The sequence below is a fragment of the Echeneis naucrates genome, chromosome 24, assembly GCF_900963305.1.
Source record: "Echeneis naucrates chromosome 24, fEcheNa1.1, whole genome shotgun sequence".
Classification (NCBI taxonomy): domain Eukaryota; kingdom Metazoa; phylum Chordata; class Actinopteri; order Carangiformes; family Echeneidae; genus Echeneis; species Echeneis naucrates.
Window position 1 is genome coordinate 11,890,833 of NC_042534.1, and position 22,457 is coordinate 11,913,289.

The 22,457-nt window shown below is 41.8% G+C and overlaps 2 protein-coding genes across 3 annotated transcripts; one reads left to right on the forward strand and one right to left on the reverse strand.

Annotated features, from left to right (window-relative positions):
• Nucleotides 1-268: 268 nt before the first annotated feature.
• Nucleotides 269-7,973, reverse strand: LOC115037785 (methylmalonate-semialdehyde dehydrogenase [acylating], mitochondrial-like). Of its 2 annotated transcripts, none has more exons than XM_029496510.1 (12): nt 7,840-7,973; nt 7,493-7,537; nt 6,235-6,309; nt 5,647-5,808; nt 5,403-5,481; nt 4,141-4,443; nt 3,730-3,851; nt 3,337-3,526; nt 3,038-3,219; nt 2,250-2,429; nt 1,294-1,392; nt 269-1,193 (listed from the first exon to the last, which is right to left on the reverse strand). In XM_029496510.1, the coding sequence occupies exons 1-12, from the start codon at nt 7,876-7,878 to the stop codon at nt 1,089-1,091; spliced, it is 1,581 nt and encodes a 526-aa protein (XP_029352370.1). In that variant the 5' UTR covers nt 7,879-7,973; the 3' UTR covers nt 269-1,088. The 2 variants fall into 2 exon arrangements, with proteins under 2 accessions (XP_029352370.1, XP_029352371.1); XM_029496511.1 differs by having other exon boundaries at nt 7,478-7,537.
• An 8,637-nt stretch (nt 7,974-16,610) lies between these two features.
• Nucleotides 16,611-21,588, forward strand: lrfn5b (leucine rich repeat and fibronectin type III domain containing 5b). Its single transcript, XM_029496711.1, has 5 exons — nt 16,611-17,501; nt 18,216-18,390; nt 19,339-19,672; nt 20,476-20,776; nt 20,911-21,588. Exons 1-5 carry the CDS (start codon nt 16,611-16,613, stop codon nt 21,586-21,588), a joined length of 2,379 nt encoding a protein of 792 aa, XP_029352571.1.
• Nucleotides 21,589-22,457: the final 869 nt, after the last annotated feature.

Here is a 22,457-nt window from a genome sequence, read left to right on the forward strand (position 1 = left end):
TCCCTCTCAGAGGTGTCAATGGCTACATTTTCTGCCAGCAGGCGCATATTATCTCTGATGTTTCAGTCAAAACACTGGGGAAATTACAGGCTGCGCGCTGCTGAAGAAGAAAAAGTCAAGTCCGAACATCACCGACGGCCATTAGGCAGACTTTAGATGAGCACAGCTTAGGCCCCAGCATGTTATTTCATGTGGAATGAACAGTATGTAAAATTGGGACACATTCAGAGGGACATTGTAACACAAATTGCAATTCAATTGAGTCAAATTACAGTGTCTTTATTCTAATCGTTCATGACAGACTTGAAAATTCCTAAATGCTAATTTTCATTTACAAAACCAAAGCTGTAAGAAGGGGACATGTTTGTAGTAGGCCAAACACTTGGAAGAGCACATCATATTGGTTTCTTAATATTATTTCAATTCCACAGAAATAAAGATATTACCAACAGTTGAGTGTAGAAATGAGGCCCCTACTGACAAAGTGCACACACTAACCCTAGTGCTGGACAATATTCAGTAGGCGCTGCATCTGGAAAAGTTAAGCAACAACCTTTCAGGATAACTGGAGTAACAGAGTGAATGTGTCCTGTTATAAATGTGACAATTGTTTCATGATGCTTTTGAAGAATCTGCCAAGTGCTCTGATACAGAACCTGTGGAAGACAGGAGCTGCCATTGCTCAGCAGCAGAATCACTGATTATTGGGATTTCTCCTTTATGAGAAATATAATACCAGAGCACATAAAGGATCATGACACAAATTCACTGCAATTACAATATGGCCAATCCTGTCAGTACAGGATAGAGAGGAGAAAACAGGTACAAAAATACAACAAACCCATAAAGAGACTCACAGCACCAATTCTTCAGAAAAATTCTAACTCTTGTCCCCATGTGCAGACTCATTTGTATCAATGTGTGTCTGTTCCAACAGCAGTATCCCGGAAGTTCAAATGTCAACCAACTATCACCTCCATTATTTATGTGTGGAGTGAAAAAGACATGTAACCTTTTTCTTAAAGTTCCTCTGGAATTAAGGCATATGAGAAGACAGCGAAGGTTATGGATACACTGGCATTTTAAATTTAGCGTCCCATGGTTGGCATGGTAACAGCTGGGCTAGTAACAGTAGCATCCTCAGCCTTCCACTGTGATGTTACCGTCTTGACCTGAGTATAAAACTGGATGCCCTGGGGATTAAGAGAAAATTGCTGTCAGGTAACCACTCATATTCCAATTTCGATGTTTTTCAGATGGCCGAACACTTTTGGTTTCTTGCTAAAAGTTTACCTGCTTGCCGTAGAAGTTGGTGTCTCCCCTGAATGAACCTCTGGATCCGGTGAAGGAGAACATGGGGAGGGGAACGGGGATGGGCACATTCACACCAATCTGTTTAAACACATATGCAGGAATAAGAAATCTTACATTACTACTTGAGATGTACAAACAACATGGATGATAGAATGTTCTCTGTGAGTTACTTGGCATAAGCGTGTTTAGTTTACCAATAGTTCACAATATGCCATGGTATGCACTTTTATCACAGAGAGCATTATTTGGCCAACGCGACACAGAGGGCCAAAAACTCTGAAATAATAACCACATACCACAGACTGAAGAGAGCTATTGCTTTTATAAAATAGTCAAAGTATGGCAAAAAGTGAAAATAATAGACACACAACATCTGATTTTACATTGTTTGATATATACAAAAAAGTAGATCCTCCTGGCTGCCTGCACATACTGTGCAGTGGTTGCTAAGCAACAGGAACACTTACTAATATACATCTTTATTTCATAATTTTTTTTCATTCATCCACTTGTTCTTTCGTTACCTCCATGTGTCGTTTCAATTGTGTCTTTTTCAGCTTATTTTTCTAACCTGAAACAACTGCTAGCTAGCCCATTTGTTTTTCTTTCTATGTTACAAACTTTCTCAGTCACAGAGTGATATAGGTGATTTGAGGTACCCTTTTAAAAAAGTTAATACACCGTACTTCCATTTTAACCCCTGTACTAAATCGGCTCTATATTCCTTTCAAGAACAGATAAAGGAAGGCATAAATAAGTAATTTTTTTTAGATGAAGTGATTCTAAATTCAAGTCATTCCATATGGGTGATTCACTGAGGATGAAAATACAGGTGAGCAGTTGTCCCCCAATTTCAAAGTCTAGTCCTTCAGGGCAAATCCTTTTCTTATGCATCACTAGTGTCCCTCTACCCTGCCTTTGGAAAAGTAACTTACCTGGCCAACGTCTACTTCATGTGTGTATTTGCGTGCTGTGGCTCCGTTTGTGGTGAAGATGGCAGTGCCATTGCCATAAGGGTTTCTGTTGATCAAAGAAATGGCTTCATCTAAACTGTCAGCCTCCAGAACAACAAGAACTGGTCCAAAGATCTCTTCTTTGTAACATGTCATTTCAGGCTGTGAAGAATATAAAAACAATCACACAGAGTTTTCTCAAACATTTTATATCATCTTCAGGAAAAAACAAACTGTGCTTTCTTTAACCACACACTGAGTTCATGATGTCATTTAAATACTTGAAGAATATGAGGAAATGTGCTTGCTGTATGTTTAGTGACACCATGTCCCACACTCAGCACTCAAGAAAGAATAAAGTTTGGCGAAAATGACACAGAATGTGATGGTTTTAATCAGTACTGTAAAAATACAAAGATATTTGATGCATAGTGCCACGAAGTAAAAAATTAGTCTGAAATTCCCCAAATTTAAAGTTGTGAGGTAGTCAAGGTATTAATTAAAATAATAACAAGCTTAATCAAACACATCATACCGATTTATGGTTCCCGTGAGTTACTTTGTTTGCAATTTCAACTACAACCTCCCCAGAAAATATGCTTACCCTTTTAACATTTGGTCCCTGCTAAAATGACCAAATATAGTTTTTTTGTACATATCTCAGAGATAACTGATAAATAGCAAGGTCAGTCTTATTTTTTCTTTACAACCAGAAGCCAAAATAGGCAGCCAGGTTGCACCCTTTGTCTTAAACTCCAGCTTAAGCTTACCGTAACTTTGCCCAGGATGGTGGGTCCAACAAAGTTTCCATTTTCATATCCTTTGACATTGACCTTTCTTCCATCTAGCAGCAGCTTGGCACCCTCTTCCACACCACTTTGGATCAAAGACTCCACCCTGTTCTTGGCTTCAGGGGAGATCAGGGGCCCTACATCTGCACCAGGCTGATCGCCTTCAGGACATTTTTTGTAGTTTTTTTTTTTTTCCACACAGACAAAATTTTTAATTAAAATATATGACAACTAAACATATAATGTTCTTGTACTGACATGGCTACCAATGAAATTACCTGCGTTTACGCATAGTGATTTGGAGCGCTCCACTAGTTCTGGAAGCCAGTCACGAGACTCTCCTACAAAAATAGCAGTGGAGAGAGCCATACAGCGCTGGCCAGCGGCACCAAAGGCAGCACCCACCAGCTGGTTGATAGTGTTCTCTTTGTTGGCATCAGGCATCACTACACCGTGGTTCTTAGCTCCCTAAAATGAAAGGTAGAACACAACTTTGTAGACTGTGCAGCATTTGAGGAAGTGACAATGAAATATGTTACTAATCCCTGGGATTATAAATAGATAGATAGAGAGAGAGAGAGAGAGAGAGTGCCACTGTTGTTAGGAAAACATCTAAAACTGAAACCAGTATATAAAGTGTAATAATGCGAGTACTGTGAGTTCTGCTGTACCATGTTTGATTGCACTCTCTTGCCATTCTTGGAGCCCCGCTCATAGATATACTCTCCAGCCTGGTTGGAGCCCACAAAGCTAATAGCTTTAATGGCTGGATGGTCACAGATGAAGTTCACCGCTACACATAGACACAAACATAATGTGAATTCTCTCTTCCTTCTCCTCCTCTTCCTCTTTATATGTGTTCCATCAGTCGGACATGACTGAAGAACCCAGAGGCCTCAGACAAAAAAATACAAATCAGGCCTAAAATAATAATGAACTTAGTAATACAGACCGTGCACATTTTGGAAATTTCCCATTTACTAACTAACAGAGGGTAAATGACTAGGGCTTGAATAAGCCTTTGACATTTTCCCCATTGTTTATCATGTATAAAGTTTGAGTTCTTCTTAATGAACACTCACCTGCATGCTGGCCGTGGATGATGTTGAGTGTACCATCTGGTGCCCCAGCATCCTGAAGCATTTTGGCCAAGAGCATGGTGCATCCTGGGACCCGCTCAGAGGGCTTCATCAGGTAGGTGTTACCACACACCATGCCAATAGGGAACATCCATAGCGGAATCATGGCAGGGAAATTAAAAGGGGCAATGCCAGCACATACACCAATGGGCAGACGGTAGGTATAAGTGTCCATGTCCTTGGTGATGGAGGGTAAAGTTTCCCCAAGCATGAGAGATGTAATGCTGCAGGCGTGCTCAACCACCTCTGGCATTGAGAAAATAAAGGATGAAGTCACTCAATAAAAACCGCTGTGCAAAGAAACAGATCTGGGATATGAGATGCAAAAAAATTAATGGATATGTCTCTGAATAAGTATAATGGAAATATGAGTTATCTGAGATGACAGAATGATTTAATGCCAATATCAAAATACATTACTGAGTTTGTACCTCAGCTGCGACCAAATGAAAACTTACTTAATTGATTTGTTTTCCATGTGAAAAAACTGTAATAGAACTTTGAAAACTTCAAGCACCATTGGTCCCAGAACTGTAGGAAATCTGACATGCTGGCAGTACACCTGCAGATGTAGCCTGTCTTTCAGCTGATAAGTTATAAATCAGCATGCCAGAATAATTTGGGCATCCCCAAAACTGGGAGCTGTACCAAGCACAAAAATACGTTGGCAGCTCCATCTTGTAAAAACCAAAATATATCATCATTTTTTTTTTTAAGTGCACATGGCTCTTTCAATTTTTCAACTAGATTCTTGTTTATGCAAGTCTGCCAAAGTTAACTATGATGTGGGAGCTGCATAATTAATAATCTTGATATAGCATGAAAGTACAAGCAGGTTCCACAAAGCGGTTTACAGGATAGCAGAAAAATAAACAAGTTAGTCAATATGTTTAATGTAGCAAAGCTGCTTGAATACAGCTAACTAAATATTTGTTTTGTAACAACTAGAGATTCCAAGATTTTATGAAAAGCAGCATATTAATTTAACGTAAAGTAATTTTTTGCATGTGAATAGTTAGACACAAATGATGGACACCTTGCCTCTTTGTACAAAACCTTAACCGACTTAACTGGGTATCGAGACTTTTCTGACCTACAGACTATTCATCAGGAGACACAGATACAAAAGATGAAAAGTATTCAATCTAATAAGGATATCCAAACCCAATAACATGGCTGGAAGTCAAAGCCAATGCATTACTTACGCAGTCCTCTAAATACATCTCCTTCGGCGTCAGCAAGAGTTTTGCCCTGCTCCAAGGTGATCATTTTAGACAGTTCTTTCTGAAATATTACATTAAGAACGACACGTCAGACAGTAGTTTTCTAAGGAATAAAGAAGGAAAAACTGACACTTTTCCTTGATCTCCATTCAAATTTTTAACTCTGTTGAAACATTCAGCAACCATTCATTTACTCTGACAGAGGCATGCGAGTGAGAGTCCTTACAATGTTGTCCTTGATGAGTTGCTGGTAGCGCAAAAAGATCTGCTGCCTGCTGAGAATGGAGGTCTCAGACCAGGACTTAAAGGCTCTGGAACAGGAGTCCACAGCTGCCAACATCTCCTCCTGGGTTGCTTTGGGAACACGTCCGACCACCACATTAGTGGCCTAAGAAGCAGGAGATAGGTATACAGTTGACTGAGAGATGGGGGAAGCCATTACCTGCTATTGCTGCCTGCATGTTCATTAATATTAATAACTAAATGTCTATTGTACAGGTTTTAAATTTTATGTGATGAAATTGGCTGGTTTGTTATGTTGTTTGATGGAACTGCACTTGATAAACTTTATATCAGCTGGGCATCCCTTTTGGAAGACAGGGGAAAAAAAAAATAAGTGCAGGCCAGGCTCTTTACTTTAGACTTTAGAAATTAGTTTCTCGGAAAATGGAAAATCAAGATTTATTTTATCTTTTCTAATGCACACAGGTTGCTATTACAAAGCTGCACTGGTTATTTACAGCAAGCTTTTAGTACAGATTTGGTTACTGCAGTCTCTGTGCAGATTGAGTGTCATTCATCTATGTATACTTACAGGGTTGTGAATTTCAATCCATTCAGACGTGTTGGACTCAACAAATTTGCCATCAATGAACAGCTTGGTAGTGGGCTAGAGGATCACAGAAGCATATGATTAAATCCCTTCCCTGCTTGATTACATCATTACCAAGTTCAGTAAGGACAGCGATCCATCTACACAACATATACATTCAAAGTCTACTGCTGTTACATCTCTTACGAACCATCTGCAGTTATGTTAATGTTTTATTAATAACAAAAATCTCCTCAGGTTCGCTCCATAAGAAATTTCTATGAAAAGATCTCAAACGATCAGATAAGAATTCAACAAACTAACAATTAAAGCCCTGATGGACATAGCATTAAAGTTAGCGTGATGATGTACACAATGGTCCCCAAATGTACTGTAGAGAGGAAATTAAATTACTTCAATAAATATTAGCTAGTCATAACAATTTTTTTCCCCTTATGTGGATTTGCAGAGGCTTTGCAGTGTGATGTCTGACAGTAAAGGCAGATATTGTGTAACCACATGATGCTTTCTTGTATAACTGCAAATAATTATAGGAGGGAACTAAGTGCATTTTAAAGACTTTGTCACTTAGTGCGCAGTACGGAATTGGGACACAGAGGATGAGTACAAAGTGCACTGAGAGCAATGAGACATTTATATGCATAGTCCTAATGTTGTTGAACCTCTCCCATGTTAACAAGTGTGCAGCTGGGGGCTGGGCTTCACAAGAATCACTCCTTTAAATTTTTACTTTATTAGAGTTATGGCCTCAAACAAATATGCACTTGAAATTTTGTGTGGAGTTTTATTTGACTTTATGTCACAATCTTTTTCCTCTGACACCAAGTGATGACATAAGTGATAATTCGGCTGGGTATTATCCATGCCAATAAATAAAATGGTCTACAAGTTATATTAAAAACTATCAAGATACGTGAGGCAGCCTTCTCTTCATGAAATATGTTGTCCTGCAAATGAATTATTAAATAAATAGGATTATACATACCTTTGTCTTTTTTTCGTCTCTCATAAATGTCAATGCTTAATAACGTTATGCCAGACAATAAGATTACTCGAGTTCATAAAAATTCAAACACTGATATTAAGAAGCAAAAATAGAGTATGAGCTGGGCTGTTATCTTGATGGATGGCCGGCTGTGGCTTTGCTCCACTTGTGTGCCTGACATAACATACATTCATTCATTCATTCATTCATTCATTCATTCATTCATTGCTGGGTTGTGACAGTGCTTGCTCTTACCGAGGAGGAGGAGGAGTAACACATGCGACCCAGCTGAAGGGGGGCCTGCAAGATATTAAACACCAGAGGATTGGACGAGTTTAACGTGTGTTGTAGTCATTGTCCAAGGTCTAATGAACCAGAATCGTTTGACTTGTCTCTGCTACACACGGTGCACATAGCTCCCACCAGTGCGCTCCCAACATTAATGTTACACACTTGCAGAAGAGCAGGAGTTAAGCGTGTGCAACGTGTGTTGTGTAACGACTTTGTTAGCTAGCAGCGCAGGTTGTTAGCTATTCTAAGCTGCATGAGTGTCAACCAAAACTCAACTGTTCTGAAAAAAACGGAGCACTAGTTAGCTATACCTTCTTGTTCAATAGCGACCGGAGGAGAATTGCTGCCATTGTGGAGATTCAGGTATCTTTTTTTTCCTGCTCCCAAGCCCTTCAGCCGACCCACAAGACCCCGGACTGCAGAGAGAGTTTAAAGTAGCTAACAGTGGATGAAGTGCTGCGCTTTAATCCGATCTACAAACTTCCAGCAGAGTGGCCCTCAGTGAGCAGCACCGCAGCAAGTGGTTTGTTCATCTGTGAAACGGGCGCCAAACTGCATTGGCTGGCTCCGTCCTTGTGGGCGGGACATAGCCGATTTAAAAGCCAATCACCGGGCCCATAAAGCCAGCCGCCCTAAATTTCTAGAAAGTGATTGGCAGCTCTAATAAACAATGACCCGAGTCGTCTCTGGTACTTGATTGAGCTTTAAAAGCATTTCTTGGTGAACCTTTGGTTTTAAAAATATGTCTCTTTTCCAGAATAAATCCAGACACTGTTCGTGGAGCTGATATTTTTCAATTTACTGATAGAAGAAAATTTGTTTCGGATGGTGGAGCAACCGCCTATTAACACCTAATGGCAGGTAACAGTTTCCATGGCAACATGCCTACAGGCAACATGGATTTCCTACTGTGGACCTGTGAGGATGTTGCTGGATGGATTGATTCCATAGGATTTCCACATTACAAAGTAGGTTCATTTTCAACCGTCTAAATGACGATTACATGAACATTTAACGAAATAAACGCATGTCAGCCTCCAAGGCAGCATTTGCTTCTCACAGCTCTGACCTTGGCAGTCATTTGTGTCGCAGGAATGTTTCACGGACAACCTGATCACCGGGAGGAAGCTGATTTATGTAAACTGTGTCTACTTGCCAAGACTTGGAATCACTGACTTTAAAGACATGCAGGTATTAAGAATAAACTCGAGTTTGGAGTCCAACGTTTAGCAAAGATTAAAGGTACAAGAAGGTTTGTTTGCATATTAAAGCCGGAGGTTTAAAGCCTTATCAAAGAAGCTTCAACAGCTAGTGCTTTATTTAGATGAAGTTCTCTTCATTGATTAAAATATTGATACTGGATTATCATGTTCGCAAAGTACAAATACCAAGCAAACACTTGTGCTGTAGTCGTTTTTATTTGTTGTCTATCCACAAGGTAAAATAATAGCTTGATTGAAACAAACAGTAAAAGTACTAACCTTCAGCAGAAATGCCAAATATCCCCTAAGAGTGGAGAGTAAACACCAGAAAACTGATGTCCAGGCTAACCTGATTCATTTGCACATCCCACGGTACACTTTTCTGTTTAAAGGTATTCTCTTTACAGAGAGCACTAGTTTTTTCAATCCCTCCCTGAAGTCAGAACTACATTTAATAAAAACATATTTACACTTTCAGCTCAGCTTTTTGTAGAAACTTCAAAACGACAAAAAAAAAACAAAACAGATTTATCTCTCATGGTGAGAGCAGACTGATAATGAAGGCTCCTGAGATTTATGGAGTCAAGGTTTATATTGTTTTGGTCTCTTAAATCCTTTGATACATTTGTTTTTAGGATTGCAACCCATCTACCAATGATGCCAAACTCTTGAATAGATGCCACTCTCAGTGGACCTATGTCATTAAATAAAGGTTAGATACTGGAAACAGATGCTTTATGAAAGGACCAAACTCTGCTGTGTACCCTGCAGGTCATCTCTGCTCATGTGTGCAAGCTGCTGGGAATCACAGAGTCCCTGTGGAGTCGCAGCATTGCTGACCCTCTGAGGGACAGCATCGGCCTGTTCCTGGAGAAAAAGAGCCGGACAGGTGAACAGGCGGATAATCTCACCTACCAGGAGTTCCTGGATAGCATGTGACAGAGCATTCAATAGTAAAGAAGCACTTTAAAAACCAAGAATTGTCAGTGTCAGTTCATGATAAGTCAGATGAGACACTCACATTAGGTCACATGCAGGCCTTGACATTAACATTTCTCAGCAGCAAAATTCATGATGTGTTGTAGTTGTGGCTGATAATATGCCTTCCCCTGTCAGTGTTTTGTGCAGACTGTATTTTCATTTGAAAATTGTTTCTGAAATGAATGGCTGAAACCCCCACTGACTACTGGGTTACCTCACAGAGAGAGTGAAGCAACACAACTTCATCATATATGTATCAGTGGTTTTGTGCACACAAGTAACCACATGCAGTGTGATCAAACAGACTTCTAGACAACTGTGAATGCTTAAGGCATTTAGGCCATTTCCTATTGATCTCAAGTGGATGTGTTGTAACTGGATGGAGCTATTGATCTGGAGTAGAAATCTTCAGGGTAATTTTCTGGATGACAAAAAACACCTATTTTCAAAGTGCAAGTAGGCTGCAGAAGCAGTACAGGCCATTGCTTTTGAGAACAACAACAATAATAATAATAATAATAAAAGAGAAATTAAATAAAGAAATAAAAACATGGAGTGTTTGAGAGTAAGACTACTCCTACACCACTGCACTGTAATGGAGTCCTGCACATATAGACTACTTGCACTAAAGGCCATGAGATCATTGCATCAGATAGTGACGGGTCAGTGCCAAACTGACCCAAGGGGAGTCAGTACTTTCAGTTTCAGCCAACTCAACATTTTCCTGCCAATAATCTATGTAATACACCCAGGACTATTCAGCTATAGGCTGTTATATTTGGCCTCAGCCACACTAGATGTAGTCTACAGTAAAGTTAAGGTTTTATCTGTAAGGGAATGGGATTTCAACTTCGAGTATTGTTTGGGTCTATCTCACGTCTAAATGTGAAAAAAAAACGTTTTTCTGATACATTTCATTTTTATAGAATATTGTGGGCCCAGTACATTTTCGCGCAGTAGAGTTAAATGTACATGAATAAATTATGATGCCTGCCTGTGAGATAGGCACGGAGGCATTGCATCTGTCTGTGCACACAAATGGTCTCTGTGCAGCGCAGAGATTACCATTCCGAGCACAGCACCTCTGGTCAGGATCGGAGCCGGGTCGCTGGTTGACAGTCGTCCGGGGGCAGAAAAGGAGGGAGGGGGATATATTATGGCAGCAACCTTTCAGTCAATCTGGATTAACTCGCTCTGAGCCCTCCAGCAAAAGCCCGGGAAAGCCACACGAACATCTGGCTGGATTCAGCGCAGCACAGCGCTGTAGATATTAAAGCAGCTACAAAAGGCGTTTTCTCTGGTGGAGGTGCATGCAGGCGGATGCGCAGCAGAGGCGATCCCGCACAGCTGCACCCTCAGAGCCACACCGGGACCCTCCAGCTTCTTGCGTTTTTGTTGTGGTTTTTTTTTTTTTTTTTTTTTTTTTTTTACCCCACTGTTTTTTCACTACAGCAGGGTTTTTTGGGGGGGACTCTGAGCCGCAATTCTTCCGATTCAAGGGAGCAGTGGAGGAATCGTCCTTTATCTGCCGGTCATGGATTTCTTGAAGGGCATCGCCGGTTTCACAGGCCGTCACATGTAACAGGAGCCAAGACGCGTGTTTCGGGACACCTGAATTATCTCCAGACACACACCGACGGTCCCATTTTAGGCAAGCCGCTCTCACTATGCTCTCAACCTTCCCGGGAGGAAATGAGCTCACACCCACTCTCCTTTGACTTGGCTTGATGCTTCATCTGCAAGGTAAGTTCAATATTTTATAGGTTGCCATTGGTGTGAATCGTTGCCTCTGAACTCTTTTGGGGGAACTGTGTTTGAGGAGGCGCGATATTGACTTGAAGTAGTTCTCTCAGGACCCACCAGAGACGGCTCAGCTCTTCACCTGTGATGGGGGTAGTGTCTGTAACCCACCAGCCCAGGACCTGTATACCGCAAGGTCAACAAAAATCTCATTTGCCAAGATACGCCGTCAGATTGTGACTTTATTTTTAGTATCCACTTATCTGCATTCTGTGCTGCTTTTTCTCCTACAGGTGAAACTGAGCATCGAGCCTAATGTGCCCATTATTCAGATAGGTCCAGGATGAGGTTGATTTCAGATGTGATGTGTCTGTGTTTTATTGTACTGTTTGATCAGCACAGAGGATCCAGTGATGGGCTGTGTAATGGCTGTGCTGTGGTTAAGGCTGGCTGATATGCAAATTATAGACTACACCAGTCATTAAGATGTGATGAAGTCTGAATGGGCCTAGAAGTAACACAGGTGAAAATGCTGTGTGTGTGGGCAGAGGCACGTGTGGCCAGATGACTGATGAAGACAGGGGAATATGCAGTCCCAGTGATTTGCGTATACGATAACTTATAATAGTCTGGTCTTATGTGGGGTGTTAGTTATGACATATCTCATTATTCATGAGTGCCTCGGGCACCATTGTAACTGCTACAACAGTGAAATCAGGCTCACGCCTCATTTTGCTGCTTCTATGTGCTCTTACTGCTATGTTAATGCACTCCCTGATGTAGCTTCTATGCTGCTACCTTTCACTGATAGCAGAGGAATGATATGTGGCTCCTCCGCACAGAGGCTGTTCTGCAGACTGGCTCCTCATTCATTGACCCAAATTTTTCACTCATCACAAAATAAGATTAAGAAACAGTTTTTGTTGGCTTCTAAAGCAATTTGCTGAAACACACACACACACACACACACACACACACACACACACACATCTGGTCCACATATTGTGTATGTGTGTACCTGCTGTAAGAGAGCTGGTTTTGATGACACAACACAATGAGGGAAGAGAAGATTATACATTATTTAGCTATTTTCTTGCTGTGTGAGGTATGAAGCATGAGAGTCTTTGAAAGAGGGAAAAAGAGCCAATAGGCACTATGTTCCTGAAATTCATTTTAGCTGTTCTCCTTTCCCTTCATTCAGGGACTTTCATGAAAAAGGCCCATGTGATAGAGGCATAGTTTTATCACAATGAGAGACAAGAATTTAGCTTTTTCTTACACTTCCTGTATCTGAAATAGAATTTGGTAATTGGCAGATTTGACAATCTACAGCCCTGTCGGCCGATACTATGGAGAATGTTTATTTGAAAAGCCCATATTGTTATACAGAGGTGATGTTCAAGGATTCTGCATCATCTTTCCACAATAAAATCCCAGGTCATAAGCCCCTTGCATCATGGCTCGTCACCACGGTTGAAGAATTAAAATCCATAGTCAGTGATCAGCATTTCAATTCCTCCTCTGCTTCAGGCAAATGCAATAGCCTCTCGAGAAGGGAGTGTTATCTGTTTTTTGTTTGTTTGTTGTTCGTCTAGTGTTCCAGTCACACAGTATCCACCATAGCTCTGAATTTCTTCTGATACTGGGGAAGGAAAACACTTGGAATTACAAGGGGGAGTTGTAAATGCTGATGAACAGCACTTCTATTGATGCAGTGGTGTCTGCTTAGTATGCTATCCCCCTGGCACGCGCACACACACAAGATTGTCTGAAAAATAATTTCAACTACATCAGGGTTCTCTATTAAGTCACTTAGATTTTTATTGCGCACAACCCTGGAAAAAAGGTAACGATTCAGTCAGTCAAACACTGAATCCAACGGAAAATTAGCTGAGTGTACGGTCACCTTTCTTCTTATCATTAGTGTGCCACTAATGGAACAATGAATCTGCTTTGGCCTCTGACCACAAACTCGATTGTTGAGGGCCTTTCCTCCAGAGAGGACTTCGAAATATTATTAGATGATGTGAAAATGAGCCACTGATTACATCTCACCAAAAACTGACGTTTTCTGGGTTGCCATGGCATCAAGGCTGTCACCCAAGTGCTATTGCATTCTAACATTGGCAGACTCTGTAGGAAAAGGGTGTCACAGCACATGCCCATATTCACAAACACAGATGTCTGATTTAGACGGCCCATAACAGCTTCAATATTTGGTCAGGATGTTTGGACTGGGTTTACGTGAACATTTACCTGGTGAAATAGAATTTCTACCACCTCAGTAATAGCATGATCCACCTGAGTAGATGCTGCAGCTCCATTCGGTCTCATAAATCTGGAGCCATTTCACTGCTTTGTCAATACAATTTTACCATCACGCTGTGTTGTCAGTTTACCTCTTTGACACAGCAGAGCTTATTTTTGGCAGTAACACACATCGGGCTGGCATGCCCTAAGCAAGCCAGGTGAGACACTGGCGAGATGCTGACCTGTGTGGCGGTATGCTGAGCAGACTTCATCTCATTAACATCCTCTCACAGGGCTGCTCTCCCTTATTTGCTGCCTGGATGTGAAATCTAGAGGCTTTCTTACATGAGCTCCAGGACTTCTGAAAACATTTTCTTCATGACCTCACCGCACAATTGGCATAGAGTATGCTGCATAAAGGTTTTCTTGGTGAATGCTACCCCAGGGAGACCATAGATATCCTCTCACTACAGTATAATACTGCTGCTGTGCATGAATGTCTGTCTCCCTTGCTAGCGGTTGTTGTGTAGTGAGCTAGCTCTATTATGCACAAATCCAACCACTGATGTGTATGTATGTGGGTGTGTGCTGTCAGTCTGTTCTGTTCTCTAAGGGCAAAAGACCTGCTCAGAGAAACGAACATTTGATTGACTAAGAGGGAGATTACAGTTAATGCATGAGTAGATTATCTGTTTTCTTGTTTATTTGTGGCCCTCCCATGTCGTCTCACCATAATGAGCAACCAAACCTCCAGGATAATGATTTTCTGAGTGTGTGACATTTAAAGATGGAGTATGTAATTAATGAATGCATTGATTGATCATCTATGTATTTGTTCACGCACCTGATGTTATGCAAATCTCTGTGGAACACCCATAATCAAATGCAAATTAGGGAGTTGACAGAATATACTTTCTGCCCTGTCTCAGCAGTAAGGGACTGTCCTTTGGTCCTCACAGGGTAAATTTTGGGCGGATCACCACTGGAGCCGTTCTCTTCACGTGTGACTGAGTTTTCAGCAGTGTAAAAAGCTCCATTTCCACCGAGTGAATCGATATCATGTCTTCAGTGCCATTCAAGTCTGGAAGTAGCAGGTCCTCTCTGCCTCATTGCACATCCAGAGGCCGTGCCACTCAGAATCAGAGCAGAAGGCGTTTGGCACACCAACATGAACCCACTTACACCTCAGCTTTTGCGGATATCCTGTGATATGCATGCACACACAGACACATAGTATAGATATGCTACTTTCCGCACAGGTATTTGGAAAGCATCACACATAGCTTTACAGCACATCAGGTCATGGATGTCCTCTGCCATCTTTAGAGGAAGTCATCATTTAATAATGATGCCATTGTTCATTTCTCAACCGATCATATCAAATGAGCTTCTTCTGCGACCTGGTTAAGCTGTCCTTAATAAAAATGGGTTGAAGACGACATTGATTCATTGCTGTATGATCAGCAGTATTCATGAAAATGTCACACCCAGCACGTTCGTTCCAATAATATCATCCCTCCCACTGGCTCCATTCTTGGCATTTTTAAGACGACCTCTTTCTCGCCTTCTTGTTGGGCTGTAAAATATTTTCCCCACCTGTCAAAATGCACTGGTTGTTAACGGATGCCACCGGGCTCGCTTCCTTCCTCATTTCATGTTAAAAACATGCCTCAGCATGGCAGCTTGCCAGTCTGGTCCAGTGTGAATTTTTCTTTACTCTTTGATATTTTCTTCATATTCCGACTGTCAACGTTTTTACACTATGAGTTGTATGTCACAGTATTGGTGCAACTGAAGCTTTTGAAGCATGAAGGTACTCAGCTGGCAGGCTCTTTGCTGAGGCAAGATTTTTATTCACACTCCAAGATCCAGCATCAACAATGGAGGCATTACCAGCAAACCACAGAAAGCTGTAATAATACATCAGCCATTCTCTTCAAAATTTAAAGGTTAGCCTTTGGATTTTTACTACAGTTGTGGGATTGGATCTCTTATTCTCTGTGTTTGATTGGATTGGTATTCTTTTCTGTATGCTGTAATGGGACACCTAGAAGGCTGAATATCGCATGTTCGACCAAAATGAGGCTAAATTTCTGTGCTAAATATAATCACAGCTAATGCCTGCTCCGGGACATTGTGTGGTGCACCCATACAGCTGTGATCTGGTCTCCACTGTCTTAGTTTTATGGCATGTCATATCCCTGACAAGATCTCAGGATTCATCAAATGGATCCCTCCTTATCCCCATCTCAGCTGTGTCATAAGTAAGAGTAGAAGCAGAGAGAGCAGAGAGAAAAATCAATAGCAAGGCATAGCACATCCTCACTGAGGCACAGGGCCCAATCATCCCTTCCTATTGGAGATATGATCCTGGGAGGTATCAGTCTAATTCTGATGAGGCCCAGGACTGCCAATCTAGACTTTCATCCTTCTGTTCACAAACATAAAAGGATTGACATTATCATATCAGAAAAATACAGGCAGGGAAGCAGGGGCGAAAAAGGAGAGTTGCCACACAAATCATAAAAGATTACAGGATGTTTAATTCTTGAGTCTGCAGGTGACTAATTAGTTTAATGTCTCATTGCAGTGCATTTGTTGTTTGTTCAGTTTGGACACTCTGAGTTACCACTTTGTAAGCTGGGTCCTGCCAGTAATCATGTTTCAAATATTACAGAAAAGCCTCATCTTTACACAGCAGAATCCCCCAGTACCCCCCTTTAAAGAGAGCTTTTTCAGAGCATGTGTGATCCAGCAATAGACATTAGAGATGATAACAATGCTGTGAATAACAATCTCAAAATGTCATGCTCTGTTCTCTTTAACTGTCTTATAAATAGTTTCCCTCTCTCTTTCTCTCTCTTTTTACTTTGATCTTTTTAGGGATATTAACCTGACTGAAAAGCCAAATGGAGTCTCTCCTGGTTTATCTAATAGTTCTTGGTGCGGCTGTTAAGGCCCACAAAGTTCAAATCTGCCCAAAACGCTGTGTCTGCCAGGTGCTCAACCCCAACTTAGCGACTTTGTGTGACAAAAAGGGGCTGTTATTTGTTCCCCCAAACATCGACAGGCACACAGTGGAGATGCGTCTTGGGGATAATTTTGTAACCAGCATCAAACGCAAAGACTTTGCTAACATGACTAAGCTGGTGGACCTGACCCTCTCTCGGAACACTATCGGTACTATTGCGCCTCATGCCTTTAAAGACCTTGAGAACCTACGAGCTCTCCACCTCGACAGCAATCGGCTAACCCGCATAACCAATGATACCTTTAGCGGCATGTCTAAGCTGCACCACCTCATCCTCAACAACAACCAGCTAACCCACATCCACATCGGGGCCTTCAACGACCTCACGGCGCTGGAAGAGCTGGATTTATCTTACAACAACTTGGAAAGTGCTCCCTGGGTGGCCATTCAGAGGATGTCTAATCTCCACACCCTCAATTTGGACCACAACATGCTCAGCTACATTCCTGAGGGTACCTTCTCAGGGCTACAGAAGCTCAAAAGGCTTGATGTGACCTCCAACAAGCTCCAGAAGCTTCCTCCAGACCCTATTTTCCAAAGAGCTGGGGTCCTGGCCACCTCTGGGATAATGGGACCCTCGTCCTTTGCATTGAGCTTTGGAGGGAACCCTCTGAGGTGTAACTGTGAGCTGCTCTGGCTCAGGCGGTTGCGAAGGGAGGACGATCTAGAAACCTGTGCTTCACCCCAACACCTTGCTGGACGTTATTTCTGGACTGTTTCAGAGGAAGAATTCCTGTGTGAGCCTCCACTCATCACCAGGCACTCTCAGGTATATCTTCTCAATTGATCTGTGCACAGTTACGACATAGGACTCACCATTGTTACACTCTGAGAGTCAGACATTGGATCCACCTCAGTTAATCCAAGGTGGCACTTTGTGCTTTCTTTGAATGTCACACTAAATATTAGCTTTACAAGCTAGACAAGTCTTATAAGACTTGTGGGACTCACCTGGACTGCACAGCAAACAGAGTATTGTGAAATATCTCAGACTCAAAATATCCAAATTGCAGCCTGTGGAGAGTTTTTTATAGAACTCCTTCAGCAGAATTTTCAGTTTTCATTTTAATAACACTATTTGCAGGTTTATGCTGGATCCGTGGAGAAGCTCTTATTACACAGTGAAAGCTTACTGTGGTTTAGGCCTTCATTCATGTATCCAAACTAAAACATATGATCAAATCCTTGCCAAATAATTACAACTATTTCATCTCACTTCCATTCAGCAGCATGTTTATGCATAGTTGTAGATAAAATTAACATGGACTTGAATTCATACATGCTTCTATGTACTGGCATATTGAGAATTCTGCCTTTAGAGACATGCTCGAAAAAAATATAATTCACAATATAACAGTTATGTCTTGGTAAAAAACTAAAAAAAAAAAAAAAACTAAAAGGATTACCTTCAGTCAAAACATTGCAATCAGCGTATGTGTTTAACATATGTTGACATTAACTCAGTTGCCTCTCTCCGTCTCAGGAGCTGCAAGCTTTGGAGGGTCAGAGTGTGACTCTGCGTTGTAAGGCCAGGGGCGACCCCGACCCCATTATCCACTGGATCGCCCCTGACGGACGCCTTATGTCCAATTCCTCCAGGGCCATGGTCCACACAGACGGCACACTGGACATCCTAATCAGCACTGTCAAAGACTCCGGTTTGTTTACTCTAATGGTGGCTCTGCTTGTGTTGTAGATTGAACAAAAGCAGTTGTCTGCTGGTGCGTGCAGGAGCCTATAGAACGGTATTTGTTTTCACTAGCAGATCAAGTTTACGGTGTGCAAGAGACCTGGCTCATGCAATGACTTTATTCACAGGAAATAATTATTTAGTGGCTAAATCATATTTTCTGGTTGTTGCTGGGAAAAGAAACATATTAGGATTTGTTCTCTTGTCATAAGAAGGTGGATTTCACGCCTGTAGTGAAAATATGGTACTGGAATTAGGTCCTCAATTTTTTTGTTTTGCTAGCTATTTTCCTCTCTTTTCATTCTTTATGCTTATGCTTCGGATATCAAATTTAGAGGCATTGCAAACAAATACAAAATCATTGGAGAGACATGTTTAGACCTCTCTGGGGATTATCCAAATTGATGCAGATACGTGCGTACGAGTTTTAGATGTTTCAGTTTGACTTCTGATTTGTGCTCATCCCAGGGCTGTATGAATATGGTTCATTAACAGGTAGAGATTAAAGAGAAAAAGGTGAGAGGCTGGGGGGAAGCTATAGAAAAGAACAGGAGTTTCTGGTTAGTTCTGAGTTCAGTCAGAGTCTATAGACCCAGACAATCCTGCAGACAGGAACCGTGTGTGCTTATGCGATCTTACAGCTAACATAACATTTGTTGGCTGTTTAACGCTGTTTTAAATAAATAGCAGTCAAATTCAAGTCAATGATGCAAGGCAAAATTTCATTACACTTTCTTTCTAAACACACATTTACAGCATATTAGATATTCTCGGCTGAAATGTTTCCCAAAAGGTGGAACTATTCCTTTTAATTATGGATGCTGCTTTTTAAATGAATTTTAAATGCATTTTAATGCTTGTGCACAATCACAGCAAATAACAGGGAGAAGACTAATTTAATTAGTTTGTGCTTCAGGCTCTTTCACCTGTGTGGCCTCCAATCCAGCTGGTGAGGCCCAGCAAACCGTGGATCTGGTGATCACTAAGCTCCCTCACATCACCAACAACACAGTTTCAGAGCAGGAGCCTGACCCCGGGTCGTCGGATATCGCCACAGTGACCAAGACAGGAGCGGAGGCAGGAGGGGTGCCTCTGGGGAACGCCAAGACCAGCCAGGAAAAAAAAGTAGTAATTGCTGAGGCCACGTCAACATCAGCCCTGGTCAAGTTCAACTTCCAGAGAAGTATTCCTGGAATCCGAATGTTCCAGATCCAATATAATGGGACATATGATGATTCACTGGTGTACAGGTAAGAACAAACTGAGCTAGATAATAGACTAACAACAGGTTGATCCATGAAGCATGGTTTGAATTTTAACCGGATATAAATCAAGTTAAACTGATTAGAATCACACCCAAACCTCATGGCCTTTGTTTTATCTTTGAATGATTCATTTCCTTTAGATATTTAGTCATTAATAACCCCACCTCCCCTTCACTTTTGTGGAATTGTGCTATTTACTATATGCAAAACCGAGATAATGCTTAATCAAGAAAATCAAAACAGAATGTCAGTGCTGAGCTGCAGACCGATGGGAAGATGAAAGAGTAGTCAGTCAAGCCAGCGTTTTACAAAGAATCAGAGGCTTTGCACGTATCCATGATTTCTGAATCAGACAAACACACTATTCTTTCATCCCTGCCATCTTTCCCTCCATATTTAGTGCTAATCAGTCTGATGTGATGGGATCACAGCCCAAACCCCTTTTTGCCAAAGGAACTTGGAAGTCAACAGCAGACTCAGTCTCTGCTACCAAATTCAGAATACATTTGGGAGTTGAGTCTGTAATCCTGCCGTTGTGTACAGTGAAGAATCCTGCATCCCCAGCTAGAGAATGCACCCTTTTTTTTAGTAACGGTACTTTGAGAATAAATCAAAAATAAAAGATTATGCCTAGACAGATCTTAAATAGCCCTCTTAGCGATAAATCACTGTCAAGTAATTTGATCCCTACAAACTAATAGGATGCATAATCTGATTTTCTTCTTTCAACTTTCATTTAAAACTCCTTCATGTATGTCAGAACTCTCAAACCTTTTTCCTTTCTGCAGAATGATACCCCCGACTAGTAAGAACATCCTGGTAAACAACTTGGCGGCTGGTACACACTATGACCTGTGTGTGCTGGCCATCTACGATGACCAGGTGACCTCGCTGACTGCTACTAGAGTGATAGGCTGCGTCCACTTCACCACTGAGCCACAGTACCTGAGATGCCATTTCATGCAGTCCCAGTTTCTTGGCGGTACCATTGTGGTTATCATTGGAGGGATTATTGTGGCCTCAGTTCTTGCTTTTATTATCTTTCTCATTGTGCGCTACCGCGTGTGTAACCAAGGAGATGCAGATAAGGTCAATTTTACATGATTCCTCCTCTTTTGTTCTTTTCCTGTTCATTATCTTTGTGAATATTGACACAGAGGTGTCTAAGGGAAATCGCTCTCATCTGTCTCTCTGTTTTTCCTGCTTGTTTCTTGCCATGTTAGGCTCTGGAGATGGGGGATATTCGGTCACTGAGCAGTGATGGACAACTACAAGGCTGTGGGATTCCCAAGTCCCTCTCCAAACAGGGTCTACGTCCAGACAAGAGTGACAAGGACTGTCTCCGGGTTACCCTTCCACTCGCAGAGCCAGTCAAGCAGCGTCCACCAGTCGGTGTAGCCACAACCAAACCCTCTGTCCCTGACTGCACCGTCTCTACCTCTGCTGCCAGTCACAGCTGGCACCCGGCCTCCCCAGGAGCTCCGAGGCCACCAAAACCCTCAGAGTCTCGGCGAGCTGAAGCTCAGGCAGATGTTGAGCTAGCCAACATGAATCGCAATAATTCGTCAGAGGTCAAAATGGCCACTGCTGTCACTCTGGCCGTTCCAGGCCAACCTATGAAATGGACTGCTGTTCCCAGGGGCCCAAGACCCCAACAGGCCCCACGCCATTACATGACTGTGCCTGCAGGTGGGGTGAGGGTGAACCGCAGGCACTCCCTAAACGTAGACTCATATACGGAGCGCTGCTATGTGGCATACTCCAAAACTGGGTCAAGCCTGCGCTCCAAACGTAGCCTGTCAATGAGTGGGGAGCTGCCACAGCTCGAGACCACAACAAACATTCATCAGGCCAGGGACAAGCTCTCCAGGTCGGAGTGGCTTCTGGAGAGCACTTTATGATTTGGAGTTAATGATCTGCGTTCTTTTGGATTTATGGCCTGTTGTGGAACAGACATGGATTTTATTCCTTGTTTTGAATTTTGTGCTCTCTACTGAGGGACTTCTGAGCATCTCTCATATATTTGGGAGCAAGACAGGCGTACAGGGTTGTGGGGAACGGTTCAGTTTTGTTTTCTACCTTATAACCTATCAAAGTCTTCTTTAAAACAACATTTGATCAAACGTTGATGAAAGGCACAACAATGTATAAAACAACTTCATGTACAGAAATTGTTCAGTTGTTTGAGATACTGTATATCTCAATACAACCATAAGTGTTCTTGTGGTGTTGAATGCAGTAACCTGGACATACTGTATTATAAGAAAGAAAGAAACATGAAGGAGTAGGGTTCGCAACCTCATTGCCTGTTACTTAAAGTCATACAATCTCTGCAGACTTTCAACATGATTCTTGTCCCCAGCTCTACAGACAGATGGTGACATGTCTTAATTACCTTGGTGGTGGTTTGAAGAGATTTTGATTGTGCTTTTCATCCCAGAGGGGTCGGAGCAGAATGTAGTCGACAGACAGCCCTCCATCTTTTCAGCACCTCACACTCCCAGACACAGCACAATGCAGCATCTTTGTGGCACAAGTTGACTCAACCTATACTGCCCTCTGGTTTGAATCAATATATTTTTATCACGTAATTACCTAAAGAGTCAGCTCTGATGGGATTTCTGTCATTACTGATTGGAGCAACAATTGACTCAACACCAACAGCATGACAGGTGGAAGAAGTAATCTGACATTACGTGTGGATGAGATCCTGAGGAATTGTTCATTTACATATTTTTTACTTACGGCGTTATCATGCTATGCTGGTGAC